Below are 17,513 nucleotides of genomic sequence, written 5' to 3' on the forward strand. Positions count from 1 at the left end.
GGGTATGCACTTCACAGTCAGAATTGCTCGATTACGATAACAATGCATCTTCTCTGGTAAAGTATTGTAATCAAGCCTCCGGTGTGCAGGAACAACTGCCCGTGTCGTTGAAAAAAGGCTCGTCAACTCGGAGATTGCAAGGCTATATTGATAGAGCATATTCCATCAACGAAAGTTATGAAGCTTTGGTGCGCATTCTTTCAGAACCACACAGAGACCGCATGCAGCCATAGGTTAGGGTTGCCATACGTCCGGAATTTCCCGGACATGTCCGGAATTTCACTGAAAAATCTGCGTCCGGGAGGAATTTCTGAATTATGCCTAAATGTCCGGAATTTTGAAGGCTTGAAATCAACATAAACAATATTATTATCAAACAGATTTATGCTATTCAAAATTGTTTTTCGCGCCGCGCGCGAGTTAATGCAACGTATAATGATATTAGTATGGGCACCAGACACCACCCTCGCCAAAAATGCAATCAAAATAAATATAAATAACCATCATTTACTGAAATAAGTCTGATTGTAATTGCAATTATAAGCTAACGGTATATTCTCAGAGTTGGTTCAGGCCGATTGGATGCTTCAGTCACAGACAGTGGTTCCAAATCTTGGGGTCGTTCGCCTTTATCTGGGGATCGCGACGATGTAGGCCGTGAGTAAGTTTGAGCAAGCTCAATTTTTTTAGTAATCAGCTTAGCAAGTTTTGAGCTTTGCCACGGAACATTTTCAAGTGGGAAATGAGGTCGCGACCATAAAAGGTTGGAAATCACCGGATGTGCAACCTGCTGGTGGATTTTATAGTAGCCTAATATATGGAAGAATCAATATTATTGACAGAATTCAAACATAAAATTTAACAGCCAAATGCATATATATATAGTAAGTATACTATAGTAAGTGCCCAACATGTCACATCGACTACCCTATGGTGGGCCCAAGATCAGGGCTTTTTTGGGCGGAAGGGGGCAGTATAAATGTTGTTTCAGACCTGATTAAAACACGCAGACAAATAGCCGCACCGACCTAACAGTATAGCAGGGCTGTCAACACACGATCCTGACTGGCCAGACTGACTGACTGATTTCATCCGGCCCGTGGAGGATACTATTTCAGACCCTAGCAAGTAGCAATCACCAGAGCTCACATTACGGATGGCCTAATTCATGACCTATGTTCCACTCCATTCCTGTATAGTGTATACCTTGGGCGGCCAACCCGTGGCCCGCGGGCCAATAGGCCCGCGAGAAGGTTTTGTTGAGTGGCCCGCGACTTTAATTCTCGAAATTAGTTATAACACAAAAAATTAATTAGCCAGGTAATTTATTGTGAACTGGCAAGCCAAACTAAAAATTTGATTAGTCTGACCACGGAATGTTTAATGCTGATGACTAAAATATCAGTTCCGACTCATTGACGTAGCTAGGGGCCAGCCATATTTTCCCTAGATCTTCGTATATGACCATGACCAAACAGTATAATATTTCGTGGCCAATTTATTTAACTTGATATTTTTCTTAGAATTTCTCGCGATTTATTGTCACTCGATTTCTTTGTTTTAGTATTGGTACCCCCCTGAAGAGTAAAATTTAAAAATACGCCCAATATACAGAATGGAGTCTGACTATATTCGAAATTATGAGAGAACGTTTCGTCCAACATGTTCTAGTCTGCAATGGCAAAAAGATCGCTGGCGATAAACCCTTTGCGCAAAATGTTAGACGCATATTTGCCGAAGCCCGAAATATTCGATATTAATATGCCCAAGAATCGATTAACCAGGTCCTTGTCAAATGAGCCTAGCGGTATATAGATTCGACCCGCAATATATGCAAGTGACATTATTATTGACCGAATACGTTCATAAACTTTTAGAAATTTTCGCAGCGGTTGGGACCTCAGTGCACTGCACACTGACTTTTCATGACGCAATTGTAATCGATTTTGGCGCGTAGTAATATAAGTATTGTTTTCGCCGTTACCTAACACATGGTTATTAACCAGTGGTGCCACTCCTAGTGTTTTAACACTAGATCTAGTGTTTTTTCGGTCGTCCTAGTGTTCTAGTGTTTTTTTTCGGACAATTTTGCTAATCTAGTGTTTTTCTGCAATTGTGCGAACAAGGAATACTTTAACATTACACTACTAAATTATACCCTAAATTTATCGCTAATAAGGCGATTTGGTGCCTCTGGCTATGTTTGTTTTCAACAATTCTATGTGGTGGTGCAGTAACAAGTAATTATTACGTAACAGGGTGCGCTGTAAATCCGTACTTCTGAGCGAAAGTCTCGGAAAAAATGAGCGATTTCGCTATAATGCTCTGTTGTTTCTTGTTGAACTAACTCTGCAGATTCGGGAAAGATTTTCATTTGCCGAGGACAGCATACTTTCGTACTTGAGTGTATTGAATCCGTAAACAGCCTTGCCAACACAAAGAAAAATAAAATCAATCGTTCCTCTAGCTGTGCCATTCCCTCTGTGATGTTATTTAATGAACTTAATGATTTGTCGGAAATATGGGCTGCTTTTGCAAATTCGCATTATGAGCTGCAGGTTATCAGTCAATGCCCTCGAACAGAACTTTTGCAAAAATTGTTATATGTGCCCAATGGATTCGGTGAATCGAAATTCCATTTACTGGGGAAGCTCATGACGAATCTCTTGGCATTGCCACATTCCGCTGCATGCATGGAAATGAAGTAGGCTATGCTGCACAATGCACATGGACACCTCCCCATTGTTTGGTTGAAGATGTAGGCCTACGGTAGAGAGCAAGATGCCACACAAAAGATATTTATGTTTGAGCGATAGTGTACAATCGAAAGATAATTTTTATGATGCCGTACAATTCGAAAGCGCCAATATTTGATTTTTTTCTTACTCTGTTGAATTCGTTTCATTAATTTTCGTTGAATAATCATGCAGTATATCAATTCGTTTCATTAATTTTCGTTGAATAATCATGCAGTATATCATACATATGTATCGAATTCATGTGTGGAACACTGATAGTCTATGGATTTGTACCTTGTTCATCATGATTACTTGGCAACGGCAAATTTTTCCTGCAATTCATCAATCTAGTGTTTTTTTCGCCAATCTAGTGTTTTTTCACGACACAATCTTGTGTTTTTCCAGACACCTAGAGTGGCAACACTGTTATTAACTACAAGTGGCCCGCGCAATGGTTCGTGAATCTCATGTGGCCATTTGGCCGAAAAGGTTGGCCGCCCCTGGTATATACAGTCGATGGGCAATGCTTTGCTAGGGTGACGTCATATTTACGGTCATTGTGTTACACCTCATTTTAAAATCCGCTAGTGGGCGCTAAAGAGTGTCCGGAATTTGTTTCACAAAAATATGGGAACCCTACCATAGGTGTATGGGAGAAAAAACTTTTGGGGATGCGAATTTTTTTTTGTTGCCCAAATAGACGGTGAGCGACAAAAGTAGTTATAAAGCACCTAATAGTGTAAATGACGCGCTGGGAAGAACTTTACCCATATTTAGGACAAACTGCAATACAGTCAAAGCAAAGATAACCCATCACTGAAGCGAAATCCAAAATTATTTCAAGGCTCGGATATTTATGAGCAGTCAGTATCACCAATTCAAAAAAAGTATTTGTCTCTGCCACTGCCATGATGCATACCAAATAGGCCTACATCAATGATGTGCTCAATATTGACGATAGGTAAAATACCGCCATATTGGTAGTCGTGCTTGACCCATAGTCTATCTGAGATGTTTTCTAGTCTTTTCAACTTCGAAAGTGCACTTTCAGAACCGCAGTCAGAATTATTCCATCGCTGTAAGATGAGTCTTGCACTTTGCATGATTAACCAATTTATGAGGCATCCTCCATTGCGAATACTTGCATCCATCATTTGATTTGTTGAATATCAGGCATGGACAGCGTTTCATAGTCTTGTCCTTTTTGTTACAAGTTAACCAGGGATGAGTTTTGAATAAGACTTGAAATTTCGTTTTGAAGAGTTGGATTGAACTCTCCTGTTTCTCATCGCCATAGGCTATTTCTTTGGATTGTAGCATTGTAAAATTTGTCGATGAGGCTCAATGTCGTCGCCAGCAGATGTTTCGAAATCATTGCTCATTGCCGGATCAATATTTGACATTGCAATTGTTTCAAGATTTGCTATCACACTCGTTTCTGGCACTGACTGAAAAAAGAGACACTTGCAAAACCATCGCTGCAACAGTAGTTATATCGTGAGCAGGAGTTTCCATGGGCTTGTGCATTGTCAATGGGTATTAGTACTGACGGCTATGAGTGTTCCATTCCAATTGGCCGAGAAATGGGTGTAAATGCTAACTTTCTTTGTTCAAGTTCATCTTCAGCACTAAATTCAATTGAACAATTGGCAGACTTTATATGCTGTTCTTTGTAGGATGCAGCATGCAGATAGCGAATGGCGGCAGTTTTTGCATGTCGCTTGATGTCCGAAAACTTTCTCTTTTGATGCTTATCCATTGTATTACCTGGGTAAAATTCAAAACCTTTACCGACTTTTTAGTAGTTAAACTATCAATTACTATTTCTCAAATTAACGAGCAACTGATCTCCACTTACATGGTGGAGAATACCGTATACCTGATAGGTGAAAATTATAAGAACTAGTTCGGATACTGCTTATCATCAAAGCTAACATAATTTCATGCAAAATCCCAATTGAAAGAAATATACAGCTCACCTGCTTTCTGTATAAATTTTGAATCCAACAAATTCCCGACAGCGCAACACTTCTTATTCTCCCTCAACCAACACACCCTCGGCTAACACAAAAGACAATGACATTTTTCATTGCAATTCGGCATAAATAAAGTGGCAGAGCTAGGTATGACATGAGCCAACAAACCAAACATACATTCTGTTGGGTTAGTGTGCGATGAACCATAGCTGTAATAATGCCTGTGATATTAGATTGCCTTTTCCAAGATATGATTTAACGATATGATATCATTTTTACTATATGCAGAAATTGTCGCTTGGTTTATGCGACTATTATCTCTGTCAGTCGTGTACATCTCATATACGGATTGATAGACTGAATATGTTCGTTCACCTATGACCTCAAATGTTTTGTTCCAACCCAGTGACCACTACTGACGAGTCTACTACGTCCAGCTTGTGTTATTTTTGGCGATGACCAAAAATCATTGATGAGCAATAAGAAATTTAGCATCCTGAAAGCTGCATACTTAGGAAATCCATGAATGTAACGTCCTTTACATTTTTAAACTTATTGCTTTGGCAAGAAAATGTAGGTACAGTTATTGTTTCAAAGAAAAATGCAGGTTACGTACCATACCGGTAACATTTTCTATGAGTACGTTGGGGTTGGGCTGACCAAATCTATTAGTTATTCTATTAAAGAATTAGATTGCAAGTCTGGTGTCAATCATTATTATCTCATAACAGTTTGTATGATTTAGAAATATGAATATCTTATGCAGTGGTGGCCTTAGGATTGGGGGGGCCCTGGGCGAAACTTCCAGGAGGCCCCCCATATATCTAGAAACACAGCTTCTGGGGGGCTCCGCCCCCCAGACCCCCCTCTCAATACAACTATTACATATATTGCATGGTAAAAATATACTCCATTCAAATTTATGGAATGTTTTTGCTGTATAAAACTATTTCAAGGAAACGATGACAGGATTGCAATGACTCAAGTCGTGATATTCTGGTGACTCGACTTGGCTCAGATCAAAATATAAAAATAGGATTGGCATTTGACTCAATTACAACCCTGAACAAGACCTAGAGCTAATCGATCACCAAGGTGACCAAACCATGAATTTGATAGAACACGTACATAGAATTGAAACTTCCAATGAATGAAGAAACTACTATGACCGGACAATTGAATTGATGCATTTAGTATTTCAAAAAAGCAGAAATCAAAATTATGATAGGAAATATGACACCAAAAGTAAAAAAGAACAACTATATGGAAACTATCATACGGGTACAAAATGATATTGGCCTGGTGTAAACCAATGATATATATACAATGATTGGAAACTGCCACGCCCCTTAACGCTATAAGATAGTTTCCCGGCGAAATCAGTCCGTCGCGGGATATGCTTGAGTACAGAAACGGGATTGCGTATGTCGACTGTGGTGGGGTGCTGCGATCGGCCTTGCTGGCATACTAATTCACTGATTTTCCCCAATCGGTTTAGTTTTTGTTGGTTTCTTGAGCATAGTGAGGCAGTGCTGCATAATAGGATGTAATACAACTTTTAACAATGCACATTTATCAAAGTACAGACTAGCTGCGAGGCATTTTAGCATCAGTTGCAACCATGCATGTACGACACAGCCTAAAGAATTTATAGATACTGTGGGTGAGCGTCAATATAGATGTGCAGAACCTGGAAGGATTGTTGAAAGAGGATTTGAAATTTTTCTGGCAGCATTTACGTCACCTGATTTTTTAAAAGAGAAGGGTTGATTACGATAATTGTGTGAGCAACTAAGTTGTTTTAGATAGTATATATTGTAATATTGTGAGGCCGAATTCACCAAGGGCCGAGTTCTGGCAACTATTGTACCAATATAGCGATTGTACCTTCATAATATAAAATCGGAACTAACCGAAAACTATCATTGTACAGATTGCTAAAATGCTAACATATATAACTTTTTACTTGATCAGTCCGTTGAATCCACATCAATGATGAGAATCGGCATTGTTCCAAAGAATATACCATCGGCAAAACAATGCACTAGAACAGTGGTTCCCAACGTGGGCGATTTGGCGGTCTAGGGGGGGCGAAAATGGACAAAGGAGGCGATGGGGGGGGAAATAGCGAAGGGGGCGATAGGAGGGCAATGACGAGTTAAAACGGCTATGTTGGAGTCAAGTCAGAGAAATAACCTTTTTTTTTATTTTTAGTCATCCCACGAAAATTCAGTTGCAAAAGTGGAAAATTCGACATGGAACGGAAAAGTTGACCTTTTTTTTTTTTTAGTCAACCCGCCGGTGATTACTGTTTGTATACCGGTTTTTCGGTTCACAAAATTTGGGGGGCGATGATCGGCGTTGAGCTTGAAAAGTGGGCGATGAGTCGAAAAAGGTTGGGAACCACTGCACTAGAATGACATTTAGGATAATCACTCCATAGTTAGTATTGTTCACATCGACCTGGCGTGATATGTCGTACTTCTCTCAATAGTTGAATATTTCACACCGGGGTGTCCGAAAACATCTACCAATGCCCATTTATTCAAAATATACCTGGTAAACGTTTTGGCACTTCTTTGATATGAACTACCTGTTGTGAGGTGTTCCCCATGAATTGCCTGTAAACCTTGAAAATTAACATGGAGTACTCGTTAAGACTGATAGCTGGAAGGATTGTACAAAATAGATGATTTATGCATTTGCGAGCAACATTCTATGGTGTCTTATTCATTGAAAGGTTAGGAAATGATTTTGTAACCTTCGTCATTGTATAGTGTGTACGTCTATGGTTTTTTATGTATAACCTTCATAACTTTTCGCCATTTGCATCACGCTTTATGACCTGAGCATGAGCATCAACTTGCATTGTATGTGCTGCTACCCAGGTTATTTTTCCAGCAATGTAACTCCACAATCATCCAATGCAAAATCTCTCTTGAATATGCACATTGCTCATATATATTGCATATGCGGCAGTACGGAAAATACTTGACGGATTGAATAAATAACTTGATTTCAATTGTAGTTGACTGGCAAAACTGTGACATAACAAATTCCCATTCTGTAAATGTCTAATGCATAAATTTTTTACAGGATCGTTAACAAAATTATAGTCCATTCTAACTTTCAAGAAAAGATTGTTCGTGTATTGAAACAGCCGCAAAGCAACCCAAAGCCGCGAGGAAATTGAAAAGGATTCAGGGATCTTAATAAAAGTGCAAATCATTATCTTGTGGGATTTCGGCACGCCAGGCCGGCCGTCCATGAGAAGCAACCATGTCATGTTCCACTTTGCTTCAGACATTGAGATATTTCCAAAGATTGTAGTCAAAATGAATAATACTTTGACGAATGGTGCCGGATTGGATTGATACTCATTGGATCGATTGATGCAGAGAAAAATAGTCTTGCTGAAAGAAAATACATATTATTCGAGTACGAGAGGTGAAGAGATGGACACTACAATGCAACCTGTGGATAATTTCGTGTGCCTTGTGAATATGACAACCAAGTTCAGCTACAACTGCCATTTAAAGCCATATTGCATTCCAGATAATATTGCTTCACTTGTACTAGCTGGAAAAAGATATGCCGCTACTGCAAAACTGGAGATATTCTTATGCCGCAGAAACAGCAATGAAATTCGTGAGCAGGGAAGCTTATCAAAGAGACAAGAAAACAACAACAATGATAAATTTGATACGGACATTTTTGCCAACCATCGAGCAGACTACCTCATTATCACCAAGAGATTGAGTCTTGATCCGTTATTGGAATCATTTTTATCCTGATCAGGAAATCTGGCCGCACCTGCGAAATGGTAATTTTCAAAGAATAATTGATTTCTAAAGAGGCTTGAAACATACTAGTGTTCAAATGCCATGGTACTTGATGCTTGAATGCCCTCCGATGTTCAACGTCATGTGAGATCGCTGCTCTACCATCCAACTGCTGTCCTGTTATTGTCATTAAGAGAGGATAAGAAAGCTCGAAAAAATAACATTTGAGAATATATATTTTTGTTATGTGACAAGAAACATTGACGTTATCAACTACTAGGCACAGTTATTCGATTGTTCATAATAGCACAGCACAGTTTCACAAATTACAACAAAAATAGATGCAGACAGTACATTTATCGAATGGCTTAAACCAGGGCTGGCCAACCTTTTTGGCCTAAGGGCCACATTTGATTGACGAACTTTTGTGCAGGCCACTAACCGCGCCAAGCGCGAAAATTTTTTGAAGTTCGTAGATCAATAATATTGTCACTTGACTGTATTGCGGGCCTGTTGTATATCGCTGGGCTAAGTTTGCAAGGACTGGGCTATTCGGCGCATGGACATATCGATATCGAAAGCTGTGACCAACATGCGCCAATCATGTCCTGCCTAGGTTACATGGTCGACGGTCTTACTGCGAGCGCAAACGCAAGGTCGCATATGTTGAACGACACTTTGTCTCGTAATCGCAAATATAGTTAGACTCAAGCTGATACATTAGGTGTTCTTCCATTTTCACAAAAGGGCAACAATATTAAAAACAAGAAATCGAGTGGCAACATATTGCGCTAAGCTTGTAGAAATTTTTACCTTTGATAAATCTATCGCAAATTATTCTGCTTTATTGTAGTGTACGAAGATATACCAATATGTGAATGACTGATGGATCTGTCAATGCGTCGGAACTGATATTCTAGTCATCACATCTCAAGTATTGCGGCCAGACTAATCAAATTTTGGTTGGCCTTGCAAGCTTAAAATCTGTGCAATCCATTATATTAGAAATTTCGGAAATTACCTCGCGGGCCACTCAAAACCTATGTGGCCCGCGGGCCACGGGTTGGCCGGCCCTGGCTTAAACATAGGTATATCTGATATTGTAATTTGCATAAACAAGAAAATCCCTTTTTGCTACATATTCACTTGACTTAAATGCTTTCCGTTGACTAGGATTTTGGTTCTTGTTATTCTGAATTTAGATGACAACAAGTCTGACATGATAACAAAAGTTGTTTATGCAGTTTTTAAGTGTTATAGTAAATGAAATATCCATACCCTGTATAAAATTTTCAATGATATTATGGTGTTGGTATCCTCATTGAAATTTAGACACGACTAGTATCAGAGCATTTAGGAGTCCATGAAGAGGTGAGGTATTTAAGCTGTTCAAAATCCTGTTTCTGTAATACCCATGCGATGACACATTGTTATGATGCTCGGATTCGATCAACTTCTTCCATGATCACCTCGACCGTTGAGGGCATAGATGGTGATGTGGAGATGGAGATTTGTTGAGTGAAGGGGATTGTTGGATAGTCTCTATCCCGTCCCATTCTTGGAAGTCACCATCTTGCAAGTCAACTATGACTGTAAGAGTTGACAAACTGGACTGGACATGGACAACATCACAATTTAATGACTATACAAAGTATATGCTGTGAACAATCATTTATAGATCATTGGCTGTGCACAAGTCTATCAAACCTGACATGGACAGTGGCAGGAACTTTCTACCTATTGTGGGTCGCTCTTGCGCACACATACACTTATAAGATATACCATCATATCATGGTAAATTGTACCGTAGTTTGAAAAAGTAGGTTAAGACCAGGTTTTGCAGACGTTTCTTAGTCAATTGGATATTGAAATCTACTTGTTGAAGCAGAAAATGAACGGTCTGAAAAGTACTCGAGTAGTATGAAGAAATGAGTTAGACTTTACTTTGTATACATCTGTTAGTCAATTGTATACTGTATCTACAAGCTGCTGACGATTACTCCTGATATGTATCAAACAAAAATATTTTTATTTTTATTCAATTGTATATATGAGCATTCGGATCACAAGATGAATCTCCGTAACAAAGGAATAATGACTATTATTACTTCAAAAACGTGATGCTTTTTGCGATATCCTCAAGTAGGTTTTGCCTACTTTCACAACTTCAGAAGGCCTGACTTCAGAGTCAGTTTTAGAACCTGCCTGAATTGACTTGAAAAAATTAGAAATGACTTCGTGACTTGATTAAAAATTTGCAATGACTTGAAGATAGTGACCTGATCCCAACTCTAGCTCGTACTATGAAGTATCCACCTTTATTTGATACTGCGAGACCACCTCCGATCATAGTGTTCATCACGTAGGCACACTGGTACATCAGTTTCGTCTGAATATTAAGCCATGCTACTGGTATTGGCCAAAACCTGTACAGTATGCACACATTTCACGTGCAAAATAGGTCTCGTTAAAAAACTTTTCACTACATTAACGCCAGTTCCAGAAGAAAGATTGCTGGCGAACCGTTTGTTTACATCGATTTCATTCCTGTAGTGAAGCATGACTCGCGACGCGCTCAAACGCAGAGCTCACTGGAGTTTCCAATCATTGTATATATATCATTGTGTAAACTTACCAAAGCAGTCGAGACAACATGATTCATGAATACTCAAAACAACAACAAACAACAATGACTTCCCTTCTATGACAAGATGACTCTTACCAAGAGGAGTTTATGGTCATCAAGAATTATTACCGGATCACTCAACTCATGGACTATATTTCTACAGAGAAAGAAAAATTATTTATTCGTAATAGCTAACACAGCAAAAGTACCCACAGAAAAGAACAAATACCGGTATATTACAAATCACCATTTGTCCCAGAAGTGACCTAACCAAGACATAGTTTCATGTTTATGGTAAATTTTACATTGAATTCTTGCAATGGTACCGGTCATAAAACAGGTTAGCCAGACCACCTCGTCTAAATGTCTGAAGATAGAATAGAAGAAGCTCTTGAACCTGACAATTAAATGAGATGAGGGGTCAGAACCAGGCTCATAATAATTTTCAAAATCAAGTCATACACAGCGTCAAATTCAAATATTGTTAGCGCAACACTGTCCACACAAAGATTGCGAACGCCAGTTTCAAGAGGAACTAAACATTATCCAAATCTCCAACTTCTGCCAACAATTTAGGCTACATTGCTGTCACAACTTTGAAATTATATATTCAATTTATTCAGCAAATAGCTTCCATATCATCACTAGAGATGACAATTTTTGATTTGACAGAAACATGAGGGATACTCCAATGATTTTCATTAGAAATGACTTCAAACTTGAGTGCCGTACACAAAAAAGCTAAATTGTAACTTGAATGATATATTAGATCAACTTCTACAAGATAGCTATGTACAGACCTACCAAAAATTCTATCAATATTACGATTGAATGAGCCGGAAAAGCTTGTTTTTTATCATGCGCCAACTTGAAAAGCTGGATATTGAACTTAAAAACTTGAAATTGTGATGTAGGCTACTCGGATATATTTCAAAATCACTTGTCAAATCTAAAAACTGAAATGAACCATTAATTTGTTTTAGGGCTACTGACATGGAGCCTATTACTGAAAATGAATGAGATGCATGCACCAGTCACTGAAAATATATACTTACTGTATGCACTGTAGTAGTTTTAATGTTATTGTAATTTTATAGCACTGAGAAAAAGGTGTAGAATATTATTTAAAAATATCATGAACGTGATATCATTCACGACAAAATTCTACGTTAGCGGATGCGATCGCGTCTCTCGCACAAATCTCTCCTAAATAAAAATTAGAAGAAAAGGAGTAGCAGCCGGGTCTTCAAAATTATGTGAATACTTGGTGAGTGAATAGTGCGATACCAAAGTCTGCAAGGATTCTGGGCGGGAAACTCAAAGCATGTTAATAAACCGGGTCGCCTTCAAGAGCATTTAGAAGATTTTCATCTAATTACAAAATGAATAGAGTGCGGTAGGCCTACCCAAAACAAAGCATGCACTTCCAATCGGTGCAAATATTTGATCACCAGCCCCTCTTTACGACAACATATTCCACATTGGTGCATGGATATTAGGGCGGTTCAAAAATAACCTTCTTTCCTGAATCTTGCTGGTTACTTGATTAAATCGTTAGGTTGCCTTAAAAAACGACGCACACCAAATTTGAATTCATTCCAACCAATATTCGCGGATTTCGTCGAGTTTGAAAATTTTGTATTTGTATGAAAATGCAAAAAAAAAATTTTCCAATTTTTCTGCCAACCCCATGAAATTGTTGCGCTGTCTTCAAAAACGATGCAAAACAAATTTGACTCAATTCCAAGCTGTAGAAGTGGAGTTATTTCAGTTTTTCTTTGATAATTCTGGGATTATCCTTGATTGGTGGATTATCCCAGAATTATCACCCAAAAACTTGAATAACTCCGCTTCTGCAGCTTGGAATTGAGTCAAATTTGTTTTCCATCGTTTTTGAAGACAGCGCAACAATTTCATAAGGTTGGAAGGAAAATTTGAAAAAAATTTTTTTTTGCATTTTCAGGCAAATTCAAAATTTTCAAACTCTACGAAATCTGCGAATATTGGTTGGAATGAATTCAAATTTGGTGTGCGTCGTTTTTTAAGGCAACCTAACGATTTAATCAAGTAACCAGCAAGATTCAGGAAAAAGGGTTATTTTTGAACCACCCTAATGGATATCCATGGTTATTCGCAATATGATAACTATAAATTGCGTAAATGTAGGAGGGGGCCCCCCTCATAAAATCGAGGTAAGCTTGTGCAACGCGTGCAGAATTTAATGATCGACAACTGTTTACAGTACCAAATTTTACATGGGTAGGTCTGCATGTATTTTCAGTTATTTGCAAAATGATAACCAAAAATTGCGTAAATGTAGGAGGGACCCCCTTATAAAATCGAGGAAAGCGCCCCCTTCATAAAATCAAAGTATGCTCTTTTACCGCGCACAGAAATTTGATGATCGACAACAGTTTACAGCATCATATTCTACATGGGTACATATATTTCCATGGTTATTCGTAAAATGATAACTATCAATTGCGTAAATCTAGGAGGGCCCCCCTCATAAAATCGAGGTATGCTCGTACAACGTGTGCAGAGTTTGATGATCGACAACTGTTTACAGGACCATATTCTACATGGGTACATATATTTTCAGGGTTATTCGCAAAATGATAACTAAAAATTGCATAAATGCAGGAGGGCCCCCCCTCATAAATCGAAGTAAGCTCGTACAACGCGTGCAAGATTTAATGATCGACAACTGTTTACGGTACGGTACCATATTCTACATGGGTACATATATATTCACGGTTATTCGCAAAATGATAACCAAAAATTGCGTAAATGTAGGAGGGCCCCCCTCATAAATCGAAGTATGCTCGTACAACGTGTGCAGAAATTTAATGATCGACAACTGTTTACAGTACCATATTCTATATGGGTAGGCCTGCATGTATTTTCAGTTATTTGCAAAATGATAACCAAAATCGCTTAAATGTAGGAGCCCCCGTCATAAAATCAAAGTATGCTCTTTTACCGCGCACAGAAATTAGATGATCGACAACTGTTTACGATACCATATTCTACATGGGTGCATGGATTTTCACCGTTATTCGAAAAATGATAACTAAAAATATGATTATGATTGACCTCTTTTTACGGTACTGTACCATATTCTTTATGGATACAAGGATTTCCAGTTATTCAGAAAATGGTAATAGTTGAAAAAAGCGCGTAAACCGGAGAAATAGTTGGAAAAAAAAAGCGCGTAAACCGGAGAAATAGTTGGAAAAAAGCGCGTAAACCGAGGAGGGGGGGCCCTGGGCGACCGCCCACCTCGCCCACCCCAAAAGCCACCACTGATCTTATGCCATAGAAGAAGCGTAAAATATCGACTTTACGGCCATAAGAAGATGAAGAATTTGGTACATATGGTCCATCGACGGCCATAATATGCTGAAACTAAGATCTAAGTTAGTGGAAAAGATGTCTGAAGAGGGGAACGCCATCCATTCGAGTTCCGGGCTAATCTGATGGAGGATTGCCGAATGTCCATCGGTGACATAGTGGACAGTGATACGGTCATAATATGCTGAAACCAGGATCATAAATATGTAGAAAACATTTCTAAGGAGAGGAAAGGCCAACCATGCACGTTCCAGGCTAATTTGACAGAAGATTGCCCAATGTCCATCGGTGACATAGCGGACAGTGATACGGTCATAATATCCGGTATGCAGAAACCTGGATCATGAATATGTGGAAAACATTTCTAAAGAGAGGAAAGGCCAACCATGCGCGTTCCAGGCTAATTTGACAGAAGATTGGCCAATCTCCATCGATGACATAGCGGACAGTGATACGGTCATAATATGCTGAAACCAAGATCATAATATGTGGAAACCATTTCTGAAGATCTGGGAAAGCCAACTATGCGAGTTCCAAGCTAATCTGGGGGAAGATTGCCCAATGTCCATCAAATTACATAGCGGATATGCGGATACGGTCATAAAATGCTGAAACCTCAATCAAAATATGTGGATAATGGAAATTTTGATACTCGGTTCATACGCTTGTCATGGTGCCGTTAACTCCATAAAGGGCATACGAAGAGTCCTCAAATTAATAACATATACTGCAATGAATGTATATTGCCTTGAAAAAATATACCTGTTACTATAAATATATACCTACTACACTTATATTGTACAATTTTCTGTCAATGCTAATGTGATATAGTAAGGAAGCAGATTAGAGTATTCTTTTGAAGTTATAGTGAAACTAAAATAATCAATTTGCAAAAAATTCCAAACATTTGGGGATGCGGCCGCATCCGTCGCATACCCCTCCCATACGCTGGTGCATGCAGCTCATAGCATCTGTTAATCGAAGAATGAACGCGGAAATTTTACAATTCATGAAACCTCGGCGATATATTTGATGTTATGCAATTTAATTCCAAACCAACGATAGGCTACGCCGTGCTAGCGTATTATAAGGAGTTTGAACTTGCAAAACCTGGCCAGAATGACCATCCCGTTATCAAGGCCATGAAGACAGAACTTAGACAACTTTTGGACACAGTATATTTTAAATCTTCGCTGAAGGCCCATCACTGGCTAGCTACCTTTCTCGATCCAAATTGCAAACGATTTGAATTTCTGCCACTTATTAGTAATGAAGAGGTCTCATTCAAGATAAGATTGCTCTCGGACATTGATAAATGGGTAATTGAACACATGGAAAGGGTTGCCGACAATAGCCCAGGAAATCAAGACTATGTTCGATCAGAAGCAAGAGAAATGCGACCAATCGAACTTGATAATCCATTCTCCCAATTTCGCGACGGTCTTGACAGACATTCTGCTCCAAGCCTCGCTTCGTCTGACAGTATCAAGCGAAACTTACTTCAGGAACTTCAACGGTACAAGGAATACCAAAATGCATCATCGCACCCCAATCCGCTGGACTTCTGGAGAAACCATGAACGGGACTTTCCAACGCTCTCCAGGGTGGCTAGAAAGATGTTTGCAGCCCAGTGCTCAAGTACGCAATCCGAAAGAGATTTTTCATCGTGCGATCTGACCTTGTCGCAGAGACGAACCCGACTGTCTCCAGTAACTGTTGAGGCTATTGAAATAATCAATTCTTCGTACGACGTGTGAATGCAACGCCCTTTGTATTGATGACAGTTGATTTGTATTTTGAACACACTATTTTTTCTCATCTTGGCCAATTTCATTCCTTTATTTCTTTAATTTAGTTTGGTATTGAACCATGTAATACCGTTCACATTTTGCAAAAAGGTTTGGTGGAGCTAAGTTAACAGTGGGGCTGTTTTCAGCGTATTCTCATTCGGATATATTAAGCTCTCTTGCCATATGCAAGATTGCTATCGAAAGAAAACAAAGTGAGTGCATTGAAAGTGTTGAAAAGCTCGAAATTTGAATCGTATATCAGCTTATTTGCTCGCAACAGTTGAAAATTGCTATTTGAACTTGGTTTCGGGCCGAAACGGGCTCAAAACTCAACCGTCGGGTTCGGGCCGGGTTCGGGCTGAACTTGTCGGGTTCGGGTCCGGCTCACCCAGCCCGCTTCCATCTCTGGTTTCGCACATTGAAATATCTATAAGTCGGCAGTTACGGAAAATAAGAAAAATATCGGCCTGGTGTAAATGACCATAGTAGTCGACAAACACCATGAATACTCAAAAACAAACAAAACAAATATCTGTATTTTTGACATTCACCGGGAGGCCATAGGAAGGTACGCTATTGCAACTCATATTGATACCCAAAAACATAAGAAGTGTATAATAAGGATTAATTCGATGAATAATTTTTCACGTGTCGATCAGCACCACTGACCACAGACTACAAGGCACTGAGGCAGCTGCTGACGAGGGTACCTGATGGGCATTCCATACTGTCAAACACCAGCAATCATTGGGTGGCGAGATAGCGCAGTGGTATAATCCGCGGCTGCAACACCAATGGGTGCGGGGTCGAGTCCGACCTAGGTCGACTTCAGAATTCCGATACCTAAGTGTTGGAGGTTTACCTAGGCTCCTCCTCGCCATCTCATCCGCGAAACCGGTGTCTTAAAAAAAGCCTAGAGGTGGGCCGTCCTATAAGTCGGCAGTTATACGGAAAATAATGAACAACATCGGCCTGGTGTAAATGACCATAGCAATCATTCCTCACCAACGATTGTAAATCGCAATTGTTCAAAGCAAGGTAAACCTAGGCCTGAGCTGTTTTGAGATCCATGAAGCACTTTCTAATAACAAGGAGTTGCTGGAGCAGATTGTTTCTGGCAATAAGTGTAGAATGTGATATGCCACGGTCGTATAAATACAAAGTATGTACAAAAATGCTTTTTAATGCTAATCTTATTTTTCGCTGGTCCTTATTTTTGGGTCCATGTCGATGGCAACCCTATAACT

General features: G+C 39.3%; 1 protein-coding gene across 1 annotated transcript; it reads right to left on the bottom strand.

Moving 5' to 3' along the window:
- Positions 1-127: 127 nt before the first annotated feature.
- Positions 128-11,703, bottom strand: LOC145442891 (uncharacterized). The gene is made up of 5 exons (XM_080320929.1): positions 10,813-11,703; positions 8,584-8,673; positions 8,452-8,527; positions 4,718-8,127; positions 128-4,505 (listed from the first exon to the last, which is right to left on the bottom strand). The coding sequence occupies exons 1-4, from the start codon at positions 10,874-10,876 to the stop codon at positions 7,632-7,634; spliced, it is 726 nt and encodes a 241-aa protein (XP_080177055.1). The 5' UTR covers positions 10,877-11,703; the 3' UTR covers positions 128-4,505; positions 4,718-7,631.
- Positions 11,704-17,513: the final 5,810 nt, after the last annotated feature.

This window comes from Botryllus schlosseri, chromosome 7 (genome assembly GCF_051294905.1).
Source record: "Botryllus schlosseri isolate E-star chromosome 7, Bs_hap1, whole genome shotgun sequence".
NCBI lineage: Eukaryota > Metazoa > Chordata > Ascidiacea > Stolidobranchia > Styelidae > Botryllus > Botryllus schlosseri.